The 21,273-nt window shown below is 42.9% G+C and overlaps 3 protein-coding genes across 6 annotated transcripts; 2 read left to right on the top strand and 1 right to left on the bottom strand.

The window, feature by feature from the left end:
• Positions 1–768: 768 nt before the first annotated feature.
• LOC105926208 (E3 ubiquitin-protein ligase TRIM33) lies at positions 769–8,838 on the bottom strand. Of its 4 annotated transcripts, none has more exons than XM_036146403.1 (9): positions 8,622–8,837; positions 8,141–8,428; positions 7,855–7,988; positions 5,959–6,124; positions 5,286–5,866; positions 3,358–3,466; positions 3,136–3,210; positions 1,752–1,904; positions 769–1,568 (listed from the first exon to the last, which is right to left on the bottom strand). In XM_036146403.1, exons 2-9 carry the CDS (start codon positions 8,297–8,299, stop codon positions 1,386–1,388), a joined length of 1,560 nt encoding a protein of 519 aa, XP_036002296.1. In that variant the 5' UTR covers positions 8,300–8,428; positions 8,622–8,837; the 3' UTR covers positions 769–1,385. The 4 variants fall into 4 exon arrangements, with proteins under 4 accessions (XP_036002296.1, XP_036002291.1, XP_036002288.1 ...); XM_036146398.1 differs by having other exon boundaries at positions 8,132–8,428; positions 8,524–8,836; XM_036146395.1 differs by having other exon boundaries at positions 8,132–8,428; positions 8,622–8,836.
• Positions 8,839–13,181: 4,343 nt separating this feature from the next.
• On the top strand, positions 13,182–17,045 carry rpl27a (ribosomal protein L27a). The gene is made up of 5 exons (XM_012862500.3): positions 13,182–13,255; positions 13,843–13,906; positions 14,018–14,093; positions 14,336–14,510; positions 16,871–17,045. Exons 1-5 carry the CDS (start codon positions 13,253–13,255, stop codon positions 16,997–16,999), a joined length of 447 nt encoding a protein of 148 aa, XP_012717954.1. The 5' UTR covers positions 13,182–13,252; the 3' UTR covers positions 17,000–17,045.
• A 719-nt stretch (positions 17,046–17,764) lies between these two features.
• akip1 (A kinase (PRKA) interacting protein 1) lies at positions 17,765–20,685 on the top strand. Its single transcript, XM_012862499.3, is given in 6 exon segments — positions 17,765–17,922; positions 18,921–19,087; positions 19,220–19,291; positions 19,890–20,000; positions 20,226–20,300; positions 20,302–20,685. Coding segments are annotated over 6 exon segments (534 nt in total). The 5' UTR covers positions 17,765–17,888; the 3' UTR covers positions 20,377–20,685.
• The last annotated feature ends 588 nt before the right edge of the window (positions 20,686–21,273 follow it).

Below are 21,273 nucleotides of genomic sequence, written 5' to 3'. Positions count from 1 at the left end.
AGATTAAACCTTATCTAACACAACACCAAATCTGTGAACACTTTTAACCCCTTTGTATTTATTAGATCCTTTGTTTAGCTGTGTGTTGTTGTCTTGTTGGGTTGTTTGACTGAGTCTGGTGTTATTGATCTGAACCTGTTTTAGTTTTTTTTATGTTTCATCTCAATGTAATAGTCCCACCTTCACAATGTTCCATCAACATGCCTGGGTTTGCAGAAGGAAATCTGGCCCATGTGTAACGTTCTGTTGTGGTTCAGGTTATTTTCTTTCAGTTTAGCCACTTTTCTGTCTTAGGTTTTATTTCCGCTTTCTTGTTTTGTATGGGATTTATCCTTAGCCGGTTTTAGTCTTTATTTCAGCTAGTGTTTGTTCAGTCTTTGTCTTGCTTTTTACCTTAGGTTTATTAGTCTGTGTGCTCCGTTTATTATTTCCACCTGTTTTGGTTAATTAGTCCCGCCCTGCTCTTCTGTTCCGTTCATCTATTTAAGCCCGCTTTAGTTTTCGGTTTGTTGTCAGGACGTCTCGTGTTATCCCCATGTCCAAGTTCCCCGGTAAGAGTACTTCTCCCTTGTCTGTTTTTGTTTAGCCTGCCTGTCCGTTTGCCCGTTTACCTTTCGGCTCGTCTGCTTTTGGAGTTTGCCTTGTTTCGTTGCCTGAAGCCAGTTCTTTTGTCCCCTGGACCTTTTTGTTAATAAACCCCTTTTTCAAGCTACAGCTCTGTGTCCGGCTAACATTTGGGTTCTCCTTATACAATTCATTACACCATGGTTAAATCCAGCACATTTACTAGTTCATTAATGCTACACTGTCCCATTTTAGATCAATAAATAGAATCATTAAAGCCTTAAAATGACAAGCTGGTCAATCTTTAAAATAAAAAACGGAAAAAAAAATGATGGCAGAAAGCAGGAAACCAAAGCTAATTTGATACAAGGTATATTCACTAATAACATTTATTACCACTGACAGGGATCTGTATACACCAAGTACAAGTGTCTGTCTTACAGGTCCCTCTCCTGATGATGGGAAATGTGAGGAATGATGACAGAGAAGTGCACCCCCTCATCAAAAAACAAACAGTTTGTTTAAAAAAAAATAACTTGTTGAAAAGCCCTAAGGACAGATGTCTCTCCCAAAGTAGAAAAATATAGTGTATTTCTAACATAGACCGACCTTCCTGTTAAGCAGAAAAGACACTTAGGTACATTTTTTATTAAAATAACAACAGACCAATCTGTCATTTCAGACCAACCATATGGGTCTCTGTGAATATTCTGCCGTCTGTAGTTGTGTTTTTATTCCCCAGCAACCCTAAATCGCAAAAACACCCGCACAAGTTTGCTGATTTACATCAGAAGACTAAATAAAAACAGAAGACATGTAGTTTATAGGTAAAATTTTCTTCCACTGAAGACATGTCTGCTCTTCCTGCTGAGCCACCGGTTGCGAGCTTTGTCCATCCTGTCCTGGCTGGCGGACGGGAAAGTCCGCTCTGGGAAGATCTCCTTCAGTTTGCTCAGGAAAAACTCCTCCAGGGTTCGGCCGGCCTGGGCCACCTCCGAATCTGGCTACCCAGGACAAACAGAGGGAACAGTTAGAACCTGGAGATTGACTTTCACAATCTCCTTTCACTGCTGCTCTAAATGATCTTAAATTGGACAAATCGACTTCACAGCGATGAAAAACTGACCCGCCTGGTAGCTGAACCTGGAACCCCCTCCCCTACTCGAAAGCTACAACTACAGACTTACGTAATTGAAAGTGGCGCAGTTCTTGAACATCAGCAAGATGTCATCAACAAACTGCTCGGCAGTGAAGTAATGGAGTGTGTTGCATTTGTCCAGCTTCCTTCGGATGACGGACAGATCAATTGGCCTCTTGATGATCTGATAGTAGTTTCGGGCCTTCGGGAAGTTGGAGTTGAACATTTAAAAAGGGTTTAAACAAATACAGCCATGCTTAAAAGAAACTACACTTTGCATACAGCTAACAGTAAAGTAGCTTTTAGAAGCACCTTTAGAAACAGAGCGGTTTCATGAGTAAATGGGCCCTCCTTTTGAACCACCATCACTCTCATTGCCACACTTTACAAATCACAAAATGGGTTTTAAAGAATCTGTAACCAGAATTACGTAATTTGTCCAAATTACCAATTACCAAAAAGGGTCGTCATTAGCAGTGAACTCAGTGTTCAGGTACCTCCCATTGACTGGAGGACATCCAAATAAGCAATAGATAACTAAATGGGCCCAATTAACTGATTCCTTTTTATTAAGTGCCCATGCCTGCACCCATCCACCCCCATGACACGCCACCCTTGGCAGTGAGCCCGTTATTGAGGAGGACTTTTTAGCTCAGCATTTTTTTTCAGCGTGGATTCAAATCCTTGAGATTTGCCGATATGTGTTTCTTCAACACCTCTCTCACGCTCCAGTTTTCCTATTGCATGAACCCATTTTGGCCAGGACTCAGCTGTTGGATAGATGGCCCCACATCTGACTGTAAAATACTTTAATTTGTGGGCGGCTCAATGAATTCAAGGAGTGCAGGTCCTGCAGCTTCAAAACAAGGGCCAAATCATCAGCTCCGACCACCACGCTTGACAGTTGGTATGATGGTTTAATGTGATGTATTTGGTTATGTCCAAGCGTGACGCCGACTGTGATGGTCAAACATCTCTACTTTGGTCTCATTTGCCCAAAGGACAGTCTTCCAGAAGTCTTGTGGTTCATTGGGATGAACCCTTTGCAGACCTCAGTTTTGTTGCCATACGTTCTTTAGAAAGAAGAGACTGTTTTCCCAGCAACCCTCTCAAACAATAGTTGTTCAGTCCGTGGCTGCATGAGGGGTGTAGAGAGTAAGGCGTAGCTTTTGGGTTTCACACATTCCTCTCGTTTTGGCTTAGTTTTATTTAACAAATATGATCAGTGGGGATTCTGTTATGTGGTGTTTGACCATGACTGTGCTGTCGTTACATTGTCCTGTCAATGCCCTGCAGAGTTTCAAATTCTTCACTTTTGCATACATATCACACATTTTACTGTTGTACGCAGTCACACTTATCCTGTGCAGTTTTAGCGTGTTACATTCTTGCTGAGGGGGTTTTTTAAAGTTATAAAGTTGTGGGAAACTGACCAGTGGACTGACAGGTTCGTGGAACGGAACGCTGAGTGGGTGACAGTGCAGCAGAAGAGACAGCTTCTCACACCTCTGCAAGAACAAACACAAACAGTAGGGGGGACATTGTGAGCAACTAGGATCTGCAGATTTGAGGTCACCGTGCCTGATTACACTTCTCCTTAAATTCCAGCAGTCTTTTAACCTGCGTGGCGAAATCAGATGACTGATTAAACTCACCCTCTGGTCCTGGTCGGAGAGAGTGTAAGGCACTCGGACTCCCTCACAGGACTGCGTGTTCTCCACAGGGTCCTTGTCAGTTCTACACAGCGTGCACACCCAGTCACCTCTGCTGATTTCAAACCCAGACATGGAAAAATAAAATGAAAATTACACGTTAGTTCAAGTTACTCCAAACTGTTTTGTTCAGGTTTAGGATTCAGAGATTTATGTGTACTGTCCTCTCCTTCACGCCATGTTAAAATGGCATTAAAATGGCCAAAACCGTTAAATGTGGCTTGGTACAGAAATCCTTTTAGCTGCAGCCAGAGCAGTGGCTGGCCGCCGTATACTGTGTAGCTACAGTATAATCAATTTCGCCAATCAAAGAGCTCCCCGTCAGATTAGGTATGACTAGATTGTAACCATGGAATGAGAACAGGTATGCACAATAAACCTTCAAATGCTCTGATTATGGAACCATGAAGGTGGCCCTGGGGCCACACCTCACTGAAAAGCTGCTGCTGCTACCAGCCTCCTCCAAGCTCTCAGTGCACTGCTACCCTCATGTCACAACAATTAGACAATTGGACGTTTTGTGCATGAACTCTCACACTCTACTATGTATAATGGTGTTGTTTCAGAAGATCTCTCCGAGAACCTGCAGAGAACATCTAAACCAGGCCTGGTGTGAAGGACACCTGCAGACCTCTTGGCTTTTTACCTTCGACCAAAGGTAACCCTGAAGGAGCTGCAGAGCTCCACAGCTGAGACTGGAGCATCTGTCCACAGGAAACACAATAAGCCTGAGAAGATGGGCTAGAAAAAAGTCATTACTTGGTGTTAAGAAGAAGAAGCCATCGCACGTACTGAGTTTGACAAAAGGCATGTGGGCAACTCCCTAAATTTATGGAAGAAGGTGTTCTGGTCTGATCTGGTAACTGTTCAGCCACCAAGGACAACCCTATGTCTGGCGCAAACCCATCCCATAACTCATGGTGCTGGCAGCATCATGCTGTGGAGTTGTTGTTTTTTCAGCAGCAAGGACTGGGAAACCAGTCCAGGTGGAGGGAAATATGAATGGTGCTAAATACAGGGATGTTCTTGAGCAGAACCTTTCAATCTGCCTGTGATCTCAGACTAGGATGGGATGATTCACCTTCCAGCAGTACGATGACCTGAAGCATGCTGCTAAAGTAACACTCGAGCGCTTTAAGGGGAAATGTTCAAATGTTTTGGAATGGCCTGGTCAAAGTCCAGACATAAATCCAATTGAGAATCTGTGGCTTGAATTGAAGATCCCATCCAAAATGAAGGAGCTGGAGCAGTTTAGTATGCTGTTTTTTATTATTATTATTTTGTTTTCTTACTTTTGCAAGGCACTGTACATCGAACATCTCTGGGTAAAAAGCCCTGACCTAGATCCAAATGTTTCTGGCACAACTTCCTCAACTTTCCAGGTGCGTGAAGAGCATAAATGAACTAACCTGACTCAAGCCAGACGCATGTCGCTCCGCCTAGAGACGGAGCAACATACGTCTGGCATGAGTCAGGTTATAAATGAACTGGTCAGTGAAAACTTCAGCAACGCTTGAAGGTTCAGGAGCAGACTTTACTGACGGACCAATGTGTTTCGGCTTGTGGCCTTCTTCAGGGTAATCACAAATCACCACATCAGGTGTCAATAAATAAGAAGTACAATGCATTCAAATAAACCAATCACTCATTCACATGTACATAAACTGACCAATCAGCATACATGGGGATGGAACTGTCTGACTGGTTAAACTGGTGCCCAATTAGGTTCTTGCTGAAAACACTACAGTTTTAAACAGGGCATATGATCCCACACTAAAAAGCCCTGAGAACAACCTGACAACATCTTGTGATCATGTCCTGACGGTTGTTACAGCTGACTGAAGTTCAAGGTGTGTTCAGACGATACTTACATTGGGAAGCCATTGAGAGAAGGTATATGGCAGGCCAGATGGTAGACCTTTGGGCAGCGGTCACAGCAGAGCAGATCTCCTCCATTCATGCAAACAGCACAAAAATCTTCACTCTCCATCTGTTCAGTTCCTGCTCCAGATTCAATCTCCTGTTGTGCCGAACAGCAGAGAGCCGGGCTTTGGCCTTCGCTCTGCTCCATTTCAAAAACATCGGCTTCACATTTACCCTCGGGGTCATCCTCCAGCTCCAGCCACAGCTCCTGATTCGCCTCGGCTTCCGGGTCCAGTTTGATCACCACGGCCTGCTGTGCGTCCGGATCCAGGTAAAAGGTTTCTGAATCGCTTTTCTCATCCTCAGATCCAGAATCCAGAAGGATGTATGGCTGATCTGAGTTGGATTCACAGTCAAAGCCTGAGTCTTGCTCTGGTTCTCCGTATGGGGAACTTTCGGGACAGTAGGGTTCAGTCCAGTAGTTGGTTTCTGCTGGACTCGTCAGCTCATCGGCTGACTCTGCTGCTCCAGAATGGGCTGATCCTTCCTCAGCTTCCAAAATGTCCTCCTGGCTTGTATTGAACGCATTCTGCCAGCAGATGATAGGACACAGCAGGTAAACAGAATAATGCACTTCGACTCACACGTATCTTCAGCTATAAAAAGTCTGGGCTGGTGTACCTGCAGACGAATGCTGGGAGAAACAGCCTCTGTTTGGCAAGGTAGTCGGACCAGAGACACCACAGGCTGCAGAGATGATGATGAAACAGACTGGAAGTTCAGGCGCTCCAGGCTCACAACAGCAATGGGCGACTTACCCAGAATCCTCTGGGCCTCTGGGTGAATCCTGGAAGGATAATCCAAGGTTGCATGAATCTTTCTATCAGCTCAGCAAATAAAAAAAAGTCTAAAGTTATTTTTAGAGACTCATACTGGGCATGCCAAAGCCTTTGCTGATCAGTAACAAAGTAATTAGGCCACCCAAGATCAGCAATACAGCATAAATAATAGAAAAATGTGACATACGGGAAAAAAGTAAAGGATCTAGAATTTGAAGACTTCTAGAAACAGAACAAAAAGAGTCAATTCTGGCAAAGAATGTCGACAGTTAATACATTTAAAACCAAACGCATGAGCCGGTTGTGTTTTATTACAGCAGCTTTTCACACAAGTGGATATTTTCACAGCTTAATCACAAACTGCTGCTTAAGGAAAATAAGAGTGTTGACCGCACAAGTTCTCTGCCACCTGCTGTCTATCTTCATGTGGTGCAGCTTGGCGCTCCCCCGCACTGTCTAGCCCTCAGATTATCTGATGTTGCATCCAGCGTGCAAACTCCAACAGTGACGCGTGCATCCAGTATGTAGCAGTGCCTGTAAGCCCACGGCCCATGCGTGCTAGGCTGACCTGTACGCTGTTCGGCCATGGCTCGCCTCAAAAGCCTGTCAGGGTTATGTTTCATTGGGAGAGAGTGGATGTGTGCAGAGTGGGGTGCCCACATTTTTCAGCAATGTTTTAGCTGGGGTTTTTTTCCACCAGCTGTTTAATAAAACGTTCATAACTCTTAATTTTGTTATGGTAAAACCACAAATTTTGATGCCATTTCTTTGGACTTCATGCAATAGACTCGCACGTAGTAGAGCACAATTGGGAAGTGGAAGGAGAATGTTTTTCAAGGGCCGCGGATTTGTATTCATTCTTCTTGAGTCTATTGCCCCTACATAAAATCCACAGCACCCGCTTGCCTTTAGGCGTCACCCAGTCTCGTTGGAGGAAATTAGCTAAATAAAAACAGCATCAAAAACACAAAGTAACATATCAGACAGATCGATCTATCATGCAAAAAGAGCATGGCCTAACTGCCGCAGCCTAACAACGCTTGGTGGTCCATCTAAAGTGAAAGACTGGACAAGCAGAACATTGGGCAGAGGAAACAGCCAAGAGGCCCATGGTAACTCTGGAGGACATGCAAAGCCCCACAACTCCTGTGGTAGAACATTTATGTGGCTGCAAAATGCTGTGGAGAAGTTTTACTTCAGCAGGAACGGAAAAGTTAGTTCATTGAGAGCTGAACTCAGAAAAATAGGAAATAACACTTGAAAACAGCCTGTCAGAGGCTGCTAGTGACTTGAGGCCGGGGCGGAGGTTAGCTTTGCAGCAGCACATCAACCCCCAACAGAAAGCTGGAGCTGCAGTGAGTTAGTTTAGATCAGAGCATATACATGTTTTTAGAACAGCCAAGTCAAAGTTCAGACCTAAGCCTTGGAAATTGATGTTTACAGATGCTCTCCATTCAGTCTGCCTGACCATACGCTGTTTTGCCAAGAAGAAGGTGCAAATAAATTCAGTTTCTAGGTGAAAAAAGATCAAACACTTATTTGCAAACAGTTTGTTCCAGTTCACTATGATGCACTGCGTTGTGCTGGACTGTCACATTAAAATCCAACGAGCTGCATTGTGAAACATACGGAGATGTTTTGCTCCTCATCTGAGCACAGTGATAGGCGCTTATGTTTTTTAAAACTCAAACGGTTTCCTTTGAATGTCCTTATTATGAGAGCACCCGGGGCTCCTTACCTTATTCTCTTCAGTAAAGCTTGGACAGTTTTGTCAGCCTGAGTTTGCAGTTTCCCAGAAGAAGCTGCTCTGATTCTTTCTCTCCTGGACCAGTTTTCCTCCTTTTCCAAGCGGCACAATCCTGAAATGTTGAGCTGTTTAAAAGAAAAAAAAAACATATGCTTTGGGTTAACATGTTATCACCTTTTTCTTTTCGCGTGACTAACTCATCTGGCACTGACTAGCTGTCTCTGATCACCGAAAACCTTTGCACTCAGTCAGTGTACGTTAGTGTTACATTTTTCACCGCCGTGGCTGACTCCTCCGCTGCTGTTACCAGATATGGACCCGTCTCTGGTGTCAGGGCCTCCTGCGCCAGGCGCGCTCTGCATCCATCTCCCAGTGGCAACGAGGCTGCTGTCCTCTGGGGAAAGTTGCCATGGTGTCTCTTTGTGAGGCCTGCCATCGCCAGGAGTCCAGAGCCTCTTGGGGTTGAACAAACAGGAGAGGAAGCACGGCAGCAACCGCAGGTTTGAAATCCTCGGTGAGCTCGGTGTTTGACGGCGCACAGGGCAAAATCAGGATCAACAGAAAACTACAGAAAACACAGCAGGAAAGTCAGTCCCGTTAACGTTTCAGAGGGTTTCCCCTAAAGCTTTGCACAGAAAATACTCAAGCTAAAGACATTACCACAAAAGGTGCCGTATTATGAAGTAGCTAATTACGCAGTCTACTCATCCAGAACGAAATAGATCAAATTTGGTCAAATAGATCAAATCAAACTTCACCTGAGTGTGAACAAAAAAATAAAAATAAGTCCAAACCCAAGATGTCAGCTTCAGATATCCAGTAGAACCCGTCTACGAGTGAATGTGAGCTGGAGAGGAGAGGAATGGAACTGTTCCATGTGTCCAGTATCAGGGGGGGGGACATGAGCGATCTGATTGGTGGAAAGGCTAAATCAGCCTCAGCCTCCTGAGATTTCAGCCCTGTTCAGCAACAGTCACAACAGGTGCGTGTTTGCCTCCAGCATCTTTCAGAAGCTTTGATTTTTTTTTCAAGGGAAACGTTTTACTATATCAATTTTGAATTTAGAGAAATTCAGATGATACAGCTGAAGTGGACAGAAAAACTGCAGTGAAACCAGCTGGAATTTCGTGGATCAGTATCAGCTGATTGAATACTAACGGCCTTTAAAAACATTCTGCTTAGAAAAGTACTGCTCAGTCCGAACTGATTTGTAAACACAGAAGGACCTTTAAAAAAACATACAAAGGACAGCGGTTAGAGCTGTATTTCTAAACTTTTGAATGCTCCAGTGAGCTCTATTGGAGCTATAATCCAGAAGAGGAAACACATTATTTGACTAACAACCAGTCACAGCCAGGTAGCCCTCACAGGATTTCTGACAGAGGAATACTGAAGAGTGGCCAATGAGCATCAGGAGAAAGCTGGCCTGGAAGGCTTTTTTTTCTATAAATGATCCTCATGCATCATTCAATCAAACCTGTGAGATTGAAATGAAACATTATCCTCACGTAATTAGACATAAAAGTTCTCATGAATCAAAATGTTCCTTCCCATTTCATCGTACTTAGCAGTTACTCTCGCCCAGGAATGATGTGCCATCTGTTTTGAAGATACGCTGAACCATGTCTGTCCATCTAGTTTTACTTTAAAGCCTCTCAGATATGCGCTGACGCCTCACATTTAGCGGTCCTTATTTCTTTTTTTAACGTTGCAATGAATTGCTCCATCCATAAAATAGTCCATTCATCCTATTTTATGCTAATTAAGTATCTCCTTCTATTAAACTACAGTTATATAACTACATAAAATGTTAGTTCCAACAAGTTGGTGCAGAATGCAAGAAAATCAGGAGGACACGATTGTACCTTCAAACTAAAATCCAGAATCTGAGTCATTTTAAAGACCTCTTCTTACCGCTCTGATGATGCTGAATGCCTCCTATGATGAGGGCAGCGGCAGCTGATGTGGCAGTCTGAGGCCGAAAACGATTTGCGGAGGACAAGCCCCTCTCCCCCCTGCGTTATGCTGACCAATGAGAAGTTACACTCTGTAAAGTTAACACAAACTTTGAATAACAGACCTTTCTCTATGTAAATCAGCTCTAACTCTGTCTGTGTGGGGCTGCTACTACTGAGGCGCTATCACATCAAGCTGATTAGTTCATGCAGAAAACCACCGTTTACAACCAAGGTGTGCGCAGACGATCCAGGGGATTCCTCGCGTTCCTCACCACAAATAAATATGAGCCAGTCCTTTTATTTTACCTTTGGAACATATTATGATGTTGAAGTGTGCACAACCATGGGGGGAAATAGGTCAAATGCTGATTTAATAGAACAAGAGAGAGAAAACAGCAGATGAATAGCTACTCAATGGAACTGAGTATTGTGTATATAGAACTTTGCCATCATTATAATCAGATAAATTATCTAGATCTTATCCGGCTTCTTTTGTCGATCTTTGCAGCTTTCCATAAAACCAAACAGTATATCCTTCCAGAATAAAAGAAAACTTTCAGCAGTTTGTGTTGTGGTCAAGTAACAAATCTAATGCTAAAAAGATTGGACAAAGGGGCGATGTAAAAACAGATGGACTGATCTTACAGGGCGATTGCAACAAAAGCTTCAGTTAGTATCAATATTCCTTTTAAAGCGTTTCTGGATAAACATTTGTGGGGCGACAGTGGCGCAGGAGCTAGAGAGGTCAACTGTACCTACAGTAAATGCCATAACTGCCAGTGTGTGAATGTGGGCGTGAATGGCTGAATGTAGTGTAAAGCACTTTGGGGTCCCCTGAACCTGCAAGCACAGGCCATTTACCATTTTAATAAATTAGCAGGGTAAATATTATGAACTAGCTTAAATGACATTTCTTTAACGTTGTAACTTATTAAATATCGATTAGGGAGGAGCCAGGCCTCCTTTAGTCGATGTATTCTTTGAACCGTATGAAACAGCATAAGACACCGTTACAATATCTTTTTGAAATAAGGCTCTGATTGATTTGTTGTTATTTTTTTTCAATTGTTGAGAAAACATATTTTGCCTGCAGCTGTTGATGGTTTGGTTTGGGACGTGTCTGAAGCAGCATACAAATACTTGATTATATGGACCTGAAAAAAATTTGCATGATCCCGAGGGGTAACTGAAAGATGAAATTCAGACAGAAAGTCCTCATATGTAATAAATCTTCTTAAAAATCTAGGGTCACTGGTGGAGTACCACAGGGTTCAGTCCTTGGGTCAATTGTCTTTACTATATGCGTGCTTCCAAATCCAAAGACAAAGACAATTCCAAAGTTCCAAAGACAGCATGGGATTAACTTCCACTGTTACGCTGATGACACCCAGCAATATGTATCCATAAATCATGACAAATCCAGTCAATTACTTAAACTACTGGCATGTCTTGATGGACGAACAGCGTACAGGTCAGCCTAGCACGCATGGGCCGTGGGCTTACATTCTCTGCTTTTAACTTCTGACAAGACAGTTGTAATCTTTGGACCAGAGTCCTGAAAAAATCAATTTCTTAATCAATCACTTATTCTGGATGGCATTAAATTAGCCTCTGGTAATAAAGTAAATAACCTTGGTGACTGAACCAGAAGCCACTGGTTCAGTCTGCGTTAAGTTTTAAGGATGTCAGGATCCAGATTTAAGGAAGGTCTTTGTTGATCCTTGGTAATTATCTCCTTCATTTTTTACCTGTATATTATAAGTAGAATTATTAGAGCATTCCTTAATAGCCATAAGATCACACTTGTTAGTATTTAGACATAAGCCAGAAGCTGTAGAGCAGGGGTTTCAAAAGATGCTCCACATTTCTCATTTTAATGCAGGGGGAAGGCTGCACTTTCTTGTAAAAGTTCTTACAAAAATATGACTATTCTTGTAACAATGTCATTCTCATAATTTCCACACAAATAAAATAAATCAAATATCCCACTCGCCAAAATGGGTTCAAAGCCTCTGGCACTGGTAATTTGGGGGTCTCAGGCTGAAAGGTTTGAGAACCCCTGCTCTAGAGAACTCTTTTACTGACTTCACAGCAGTAGAGATTTGGTTTTCATTCTTCAAAAAAAGAGTGGTATCATCAGCCAGTTGAGCAATGATAAGATTATTGCCCAGCAGAGAGATACCTTGAATTTCACAGGATTTAATATGATTTGCCAAGAGTTCAGCAACCAGTAGAAAGAGGTAGGGAGCCAAAAGGGAACCCCGTCTAATACTAACCTGACAAGAGTCAGGTTGGTCTTATACATCTTGACAAAGCAAATCTAGGGCAAGTTCCACCATTTAATTTTACTGAGCTATTACCGCCTTTATACAAGGTTTATATGAACACTGTCAAAAGCTTTATAAAGGTCTTAAAATAACATGATTCCATTATCTCTAATTCAGAGTAATATAAAATATTTAGCACTAGTCTTATAATGTTGGTCGTCTTTTGGCTATAAAACCTGACTGTGTTTCATCTACCATGCAGTTTAGGACCAACTTGAGTCTTTTTGCTATAACTAAAGCAAATACCTTATAACCATTATTAGGCAAGCAGATTGGGCAGCAGTTATCTAGATGCAAGCTAATCTTTGTTAGGTTTGGGAATCAGTGTGGTGAAATCAGGAAGGAGTCTGCCCAGGCCTGAGAGTAGTTTGATCTGCAAAGTTGTTTATTAAAGTTTGAACAGAAATTAGCTATTTCTGTATGGTCTCGAGTGATAACCCGTTTATATTTCATTTTTTAATAGAGTTAGTGGAAGAGTGATGTTTTTTCTAGATAAAATAAATAGTGAGAATGTTGTTTTCCTTCTTCTAGTCATTTGGATCTCAATCAAACAAAAGCTCCCTTCGCTTTTTGACGATATAGATCATCTAATTGAACTTGGAGTCTTGCTAACTCAGTTTTTTCTTCTTCTAATAAAGTTTCTGGTTTTTTTCTGTAAATAATACAGATATGCTCTAAGATATTAGCCTCTTCAGCTTTCCTTCAGCTTCAATATTTTCCTTGTATCAAATTTTAAAAGCTCCCAATTTATTTTAAATAAGTTTTCTTCATTAGCTTTAATCCGAAAGTGGGAGATCAAATATTTTATTTGTCTGAATTTCTTCATTTTGTAATATGATTTTCCAGTAACCAAAATAAGCAGTACAGTAACATGAAAGCACAAAGTTGGGATTTGTTCTTTCATGTTACCGGCTTTCCACTAGCGCCCTTTTTTTCTGAAACATCTCGTGACGTTTTGCCCCTCATGCAGTCGTTTGTGAAAAGGTTCCGCTGTGAAACGTTAGGCGTCGCTGTGGCTGTCGAGCCCCTGCTTTGTCAGAAGCCAAGTCTCGCACAAGACCGCGTGATTTCCAAATCCCGTTCCTCTTTCAACTAACCTCCAAGATGGTAGGTGCTACCATGTATTCCCTGTGAACAGAAATGTCGTTAAATCTGTTCCCATCCTCGTTTCTTCTTTCGAAATAGGCCAAACTTACATCCTCCCGCTAAACCTTTGTCTACTATTTCCCTTCAGTGGATGTTATTTCCACAGTTTATTGGAAATATTTAGATTTACGAGCGGTTTACAGTGTGCTAGCCCGGTTTCGCTGGGCCTCAACACTCGTTTAGCAACCTTTTCTGCGACAGCTAACATTAAACCCGCTCTGACAGCACAGACAGTCACATATCGAACCTTAATCTGGATGCCGTGGGACAGTTTTAGCCGTGGGTTTTGTACTAGCAGAAATTAGCCACCGGCTAGTGGGCTGTTAGCTTCCTAGATAGTAGCCAGCATGCAGATACGTGTGTACACTGTTGAGTTCAGGAGTTGAACTGTATTTTATTTTGTTAAACGAGTCGCGGAAATGCATCGAGACTGTTCAGATCGGCTCTCATCTGAAGGAACTTGTCTAGTTCGCCTCGTAGTTAGGCTGTGGTGTTTGCTGAGAGCGATCTGATGGTAATTTTAACCATGATCCACCTTTTCATGACAGCCTACCAAGAAGTCCAAGACCAGGAAGCTCCGAGGACATGTGAGCCACGGACACGGTCGCGTTGGTGAGCATCCACCGGGGCTGCGGGGGGGGGGGGGGGGGGGGGGGGGGGGAAGGGTCTAGAGATCGGGATCGGGCCGAGCTCTCCTTAACGGCAGCTTGTTCCTCTCTGCAGGGAAGCACAGAAAGCATCCAGGAGGTCGTGGTAATGCTGGTGGTATGCATCACCACAGAATCAACTTCGACAAATAGTAAGTAAAGCACCCTCTTAACCATTGACTGGCATTTTTATCCGTTTTGAAACTTTTGTGTCGCCCTGGTCCAAATAATCAGCTCGATAGCAGGACCCCAGAGAATTTAAGTGCATACCGAGGAGCTGATTGGGCCGTTTGATGCAGGACTGGAGTGTGACACTCCTGCTCTAGACCCCACAGAAGCCGCTGTGTGCTGACCCGGGTCTGAATCTTGTCCAATCTGTGTCTGTTTTCCTCAGCCACCCGGGCTACTTTGGAAAGGTGGGCATGAGACATTACCACCTGAAAAGGAACACGTCCTACTGCCCCACCATCAACCTGGACAAGCTGTGGACGCTGGTGAGCGAGCAGACCAGGCTCAACTACGCCAAGAAGCCCGAAGGCCCCGCGCCCGTCATCGATGCCGTGCGCGCTGTAAGTTTTGCATCACTTAGTTAGATCTTTATATTATTTGAGCCATGGGCGTATTTTGTTTTCATTCATCCCAGAAGTGGCTGAGCGTGTGGTCTTGTAAAGAAAAAGGGGGTCTTTGGGGAATTTATTTGGGTTAAAGATAAATAGCATTTGCCACATAAGGGTGACTTAGTACTTCATCTTACCGTGCTGATTGGGATTGTTCTGTCAGTGTTTCTGAGCACAGCTTACAATGGATAAATGGCCGATAAGTAGAATGTTTCGATTAATCTCAGGAGGTTACCGTACTTTTGGACCATAGAGTGCACCGGATTATAAGGCACATTAAATATTCTTCAAGTGTGTAATATCACTCTGCCCCTCCGCATACACGCATACTACCTGAGAGAGAGAGAGAGAGAGAGAGAGAGAGCTATCCGTCTCCATCAGGAGGACAGAGTAGTTGGACTATACTGCCCCGTTTCTAACATGAAGCCGAAATAAACTTTGATGTTATATTGAATTAACTTACTAGGTTTATTGTAGCTAGCGCGTACTCTGGGTGAGGGCTGCCTTACATGAATGCACTTCTAGTTTCGACATTACAGTCAGGCAGTCTTGTAGACAGCTCAGCGTACCGTAATGCTCCAAACATCCATTGAGTGGAGCGGCTTTGTTGCTAACCAAAGTCATACTTACACACTTTAACAGATTTATGAGCGCATTGTACCACATAAAATCGGCCAGTAAGCACAACGATAATCATATGTAAGGCTCACCTGATTATAAGGAGCACCATCAATGTTTGAGACAATTTTAGGATGCTAAATTAAACTATTATAAAACAGTTTCCAGATGTGTTTTTGGGTCGAGTTGCTAGTGGTACTTGGAACTGCAGCTCTCTGTAGACGAGAGCAGTTTGTGTTGAGACACATTTTGCTTCATTCAACCTTCTAATGACAAAATATCATGCATCTGGTTTAAACTTAGTGTTGCAGCAATTTCAAATAGTGATTTTTCTGGGCTGGCAAAAAAAATTATCCAACATCCATCAGAACAAACACTGAGGCCAAAGTGTTTTCATACCATTGCAGCTGATAATAAGAAAACACATGCACATAAAATATAAAACCAGCACTGGATGACACAATAAAAGCCAGAGAGAAAGGATGTTATGAAGAGATTTAAAATGGCCAGGGAGGACGCCTGCCTCCTGTGCAGCTACAGAGAAGACCTGCTTCCTCACTGAGGTGGTGCATAGTGCTGTAGCTTAGCGATGTAGAGAGAATACAGGCCATTTAAAGACTTAAACAGATCAGTCCTTTTCCAATGGATCCTAGAATGGACGGGCAGCCGGTGAAGTCAACTCAAAGCCGGTGAACTGTGCTCAGACCTGTGTGCTAGTTAAAAGACGTGCTGCAGAGTTTGGCACCATCAGCAGACGTGATGGAAGACCCACTGCTGCCAACATGAAGCACGTTGCAGTAATCTAGCCATGTCTCTGAGGCGTGGACTACTGTCTCCACGTAGTTTGTTAGTTTGGTCTTTAGCTTGTGCTACGATGAAATTGTATATTTCTGTGTATATGTACTTAATAAAAAATCCAAGGGGAGATGAAATAATTAGAAACTTTGAGTTGCATGTTTGACTGAAATAACTTGTATTATAGCTGTTCAGTATAGTGAAATAGTCATCACTGTCATAATTTGCTGCTAGGATACATTTGGCAGGTTCAAACATGTCTAGTAATGTCTTCAAGACTCTGTGTGCCAGTAATGTTTGGCCAGTTAGAATGAATCCCTCATCCTCGATGCCGTCTTCTCCATCTTCTGAGACAGATGTTAGTGACCGTGATGCTAAAGCTCGTAGAGAGCTGTGCGGACATCAGGATTGAGAAGTGTGGGAAATGCTGGTTAAGGCTAGCCAATAGTCACCCTAGTTTTCAACAGTAATGCCATAAAATTGCACATTTTCCAAAAATCATTTGGCCCTTGTAAAGATTTCTTCAATAAACTTGTTGGAGTTTTTAAGCTTCTTTAAATCTGCCGTCCTTTAAAAGATTTTACTTATAAAGGTGTAATTAAACCATGAAAGTGGTTACTTAGGCAAGTGATATCTATGCATATAGTCATTGTTAAATTTAAACTTAATAAAGGTATTGACTATATTATTTGGACAGTATTGTTTTAAATGTCCTCCTGTGTGTACACTGAAGACTGTCTGTCAAGCCATATGAGACAGATGGAGATTCCCCAACTACAGTTTTCTTGTTTCTATTCATTTCTGATTGATCCTTTGATAGTTATTAAATGTTTGATGCGTTAGCCTTGTTTTGTACAGCGTTCACAAACAACAAATTGTCACTGTTTTCTCTCTTGCAGGGTTATTACAAAGTTCTGGGCAAAGGCAAGCTGCCCAAGCAGCCTGTAATCGTCAAGGCCAAGTTCTTCAGCCGGCAGGCCGAGGAGAAGATCAAGGAAGTGGGAGGAGCCTGTGTGCTGATGGCATAATGTTCCTTTCTGCTTGTTTTTGGAGAAATAAAATGTGTAAATGGAACCTGTTGTCTGATTTCTGTTTCTTAAAAAATATTAAGGTCTAGCATGAACTTGAGCTACAAAACAACCTTTGCTATAAGTTTCCTTCTTCTCTGAGGTGATTGTTAAATCCTCTGTGGGACAAACTTAAAAGCTGACTGTCCTGTGAAATGTTTGGTTATACCTGGGGGTAGTTTTGATACCATAAATCCCCTTTTAAAAAACGGATTGAACTAAATCTGTTTCCTAGAATTATATACATTTTAAAACTAGAATTAATATTAAAAGTTGCTCAAAACTCACGGCCCTTTGAATATTTGTACTGAAACTTCTACACGATACGATTACGTTGAATCCAGTTCGCTGCGACAGTCACACTCAGCTGTCGGGCAAGAGCTGGAACAGCCAGTGAGCTTTCTGCATCAAGATACTTGGACTTCAGGTCTGTGCTGCAAATTGGATGAAACAAGCACGATGAGTTGACTTCTATAACAAAGATGCTCTAATACAGGACGACGTGTTCAAATGTGAACACGGCCTAATGGGCGGAACTAGGCTTTGTTTTATGAGCCTTAGCTTTAAGGGTTCAAAAACATTTCCATGATTATTGCGACCTGGGCGGCGCGCTGACGCCACATGTGTGTGCTTCCTGAAAGGGGCGGGGTTTAACCAGCAGCATTTCCTGTCAACTCATTTGAAAAGAAAGACAGCGCTGAAGTGACAGCTAAGGAAAATGTAAGTAGCGCCGACGAGCCTCGGCTCCCTCTGAGGGTCAGTGTGCTGAACCGGCCGTGCTTCCTGGCCGGCCGTGAGCTCTTTAAATCTCTCTGCTGAAGATTAGTGACGCGCTGACAGGAAAGTTGTCATGACGACACGGTGGGAAACCGCCGCGCGTGCAGGTGAACGGCTTGGAGGCTGGTTGTTGTAGGCATGGACCCTGAACCGGAATGAGCGAGCTGCCTTAAAGCTGCTAGTCGACAGTTTAAATTAACTTAAGCCTGCTTTAGGTCTGTGGCTTGTCCTTTAAAAACCTGCAGCTCATTCACTGTGCTCTCGTTACTCGTTTTATTAGTTTAACTTTGAGTACATACCTCTGACGTCATATGAAGACACTTGTTGTCACTTTTGTTAAGTTTTCTTTCGGGGTGGGGGTGTGTGACGTTGTTTTCCCTTTTATTATTTCCATGTGTTTTTCAAATATTTCATTCAAAGGTGTTTAATTATATTCTGTAAGGCCGCTCCAAAGAAGGCCACTGTAGGGTTTCAAGAGCATTTAGAAAGCATGGAAGCTGGTTTGTGTGGCCGACCCATGGCTAGAGTTGATCATCAAACATCTTCGGTGATCATATTGAGCCAAATGCTAATTCTCAGTTATCTGGGTCATCGTAACAGCAAACAGGCTTAAATCGGAGGCCGGACTTTCGTTCAGATCTTACTGAAAACGTTTCAAACTTATCCAGGAGTCTTTGTCAGTTCTGGTGGATCGCACTTCAGCAACCTGCAGTTGGAATGCTGCTGTTTTTAAGGACACGTCAATCCTCCCCCTCTGTTTAGTGATGGCTTTTCTCTTTTGACCAAGATGGCTTCTTTCAAACCATCTGTTCTCCCTGTCCAAAATCTGCACCTCTGAGGATGGGCCTCCATGTCCTCAAAAACCGCAGCGCACCAACTGCAGGTTGCTCAAGTGCGAGCCACCAGAACTGACAAAGACTCCTGGATAGGTGTCGAAACGTTGTCAGACTGGCAATCCCGTTGCCTCCAACTTAAGCCTGTTTGCTATTTTGAACAAAGTGACCATAAAAGTAAAAAATAAACATGTGATCTGGTAGATGTGTGTCATGAAGATGACCCTACAGGTCCCTGATACCTACCCTCTGTGATCTCTGTGGTGTTTTAGGTAACAATCAACTGTTCATGGCAAGTCAAGCCTGGCTGGATTCCTCCCTGCAGCGCTCAGGCAGGCTGGGCTTGGAGGTGCTGGAGCGGGCCTCCAGGCGCAGTGTAGACTGGACACGCACCAGTACATCTCAGACCCCCACAGAAGATGCTCGTGTTGCTGCCAAGGTGCAAACACATTCTTATCAAGATCCCACTTAAAAAAAAAAAATCAGTTTGTTTCTGTTCTGTCCATCCACTGTACACCACATCAGATCGTATTTTCCTTAGACGAGCTTTTATTTTATATCGCTCCCTCAGACAACCCATGAGCTTCATGATGCCTTTGCAACAATTGCAGAGTTCATGACACAGACCAGCTATCACTGCAAGGTAAGGGAAGAGCGCTTACGCTTTGGTGCTTACAACGCCTTTCAAAAGTATCGCTTTTTTATTCCAATGCTTCACATTGTGCGGCGCATAATTGTGACTGGTTTCCCAAAATGTTTTACGAATTAAAAGTGTGGTGTGCATCTACATTCAGCCTCCTTAAATCCGATAGCTGCAAAAAAAGAAAAAAAAAATCAGGATTGAACGTGAAAAATGTTGTTGGCAGCATCATGCTGTGGGGACTCTTCTACGTGGTTACCTGGTTAAAGTCGATTGGTAGACCATTGAATCATGGCGAAAAATTAAAGCTTTCACGCTGGAAAATAAATGAACCTGGGACAGAGGTTTATAATCAAGCAGCACGACACTAAACCCACAACCAGAGCTACAATGGTAAGGTTTACACTTTTTGAGATTTTTTTTTTTTTTGTCCGCAAACAAATTTCAAAACCACCTTTCGTCTTTCCACGTCACGAATATGCACTGTATGGTGTTGGTCCGTCACATAAAATCCAGCTAACATCAACTGAACTTCCTTTGCGAGATGGGACTTCAGCTGGACACACAAAAACGAGGTTGTCTTTCTTTGTTTTTAATGCAGAGGTTTTACGAGTCTGGCTGCTGCACTGAGCCCAGTGAGGGAGAGAAGACCCACATGTCCAGGTTCCACACACGGCCAGGAGCTAGGCGTGCAACATATGGAAGAAAACACGTAAGACATAACGGTCTTAATTAAAACACAGTGATTCTCTTAAATCAACTAGAAAAGCAAGTAAGCTTGAAGTCATGTTGGATTTGTCACTGTGATAAATGGCTTAAAACTGTGTTACAGGAGTGCTACGGCCACAGATCCAGGCCTGGGATAAAGTATCCGCTGATAGAACTCTAAGTCCATTTGTTTCGTTACCCTAAAACTCTTCTGCATCCCTTTTCCAAGGGCCCTGTCTCGGCATCAGGGGAAGATTTTTACATCGAGGTGTCACCTGGAACGTACGCCATCACTGCCAGCTTCGCCCGATGCGCAGCGACAGACTCAGCTGGTCAGCGTTGAGCCCGGAGAGAGCGTCCAGCTCACCTTTAACCTCTGACATCACAGCTGACCCAACCTGCCCTCCCTAAACTTCAATAACACAGCTGACCAATGCTGAGGCTGCGTGTGTGCTTCCTGCCTTTTTACTTTTACACAGACGTCTGCTCTAAAAGGCTGCTTACAGCTTGGCTTTCAAAATGATCTATTTTTTTTTCTTATGGAAAAGCCAGAATATTGGACATTTGATATCATGAGCCTGTTATTTGGATATCGACATTTTACCCCAAATCATGTAATTATTTAGGACTTTTATAACCAGCGATGCTGCAACTGCATTTTACAATAAAGTATATATTTTTTCACTATTTTCTGTGTGTTTCGCCAAGATAACACGCAGTTCATTCCACATTTAGTGACAGATGTGATGAAGCCTTAAAGTGTGTGGAGCTCAGCAGAACTACATCCATGTGGCGACAGTCAGGTTACCAAAGTACACAGTTCCACTTAAAGGTCCCCGTTGGTTTTAACAAAGCACATGTTCACGTTTGTGATGTTGGGACAGAGAAGGTTTTTTGCTAGCATGACTCCCAAATAGCTATTAAGATAGAGTGAGAAGCTGTTTTTTTCTTTTATTCACTGATTTAAATGGGTTGACAATTAATCGCATTTGCAGTATAATCGTAATTTTAAAAAAAAACACACACAATTTCCAAATCACAGAGGTCTTGAATTTTCGGCTACGTAACAATGGATCAGACGCGTCCTTTAGGTGTCAGTAATATGTTTAAAAGGGGTTTGCCTCCACATGGAAGGGAAGAGAGATGCAGCAGTGAGATAATCTAATTTTATTATTTATTTTAGAGTTTATATAATCCTACTTATTTCTTTATTTGATAAGAAACCTTCAGGAATCCCACCACTGCATTAAGTACCGGTCAAACTGTTTAACACATAG

Source organism: Fundulus heteroclitus, chromosome 2 (assembly GCF_011125445.2).
Source record: "Fundulus heteroclitus isolate FHET01 chromosome 2, MU-UCD_Fhet_4.1, whole genome shotgun sequence".
NCBI classification, from domain to species: Eukaryota; Metazoa; Chordata; class Actinopteri; order Cyprinodontiformes; family Fundulidae; genus Fundulus; species Fundulus heteroclitus.
The sequence above is the reverse complement of the archived record's forward strand: the minus strand, read 5'-3'. Positions and strand labels throughout refer to the sequence as shown.

Bases quoted from the DNA above. Each gene is read 5' to 3' on its own strand.
- LOC105926208 (XM_036146398.1), bottom strand. From the start codon at position 8,299: ATGGCAGGCCTCACAAAGAGACACCATGGCAACTTTCCCCAGAGGACA. The intron at 3,467-5,285 runs GTAAGTATCGTC...TGAAATCAGCAG, and splicing joins TCTCTCAATGGCTTCCCAAT to AGGTGACTGGGTGTGCACGC. The intron at 3,211-3,357 runs GTGAGTTTAATC...TTGTTCTTGCAG, and splicing joins TCTCCGACCAGGACCAGAGG to AGGTGTGAGAAGCTGTCTCT.
- rpl27a (XM_012862500.3), top strand. The intron at 13,907-14,017 runs GTGAGCATCCAC...TCCTCTCTGCAG, and splicing joins CCACGGACACGGTCGCGTTG to GGAAGCACAGAAAGCATCCA. The intron at 14,094-14,335 runs GTAAGTAAAGCA...TGTTTTCCTCAG, and splicing joins AGAATCAACTTCGACAAATA to CCACCCGGGCTACTTTGGAA.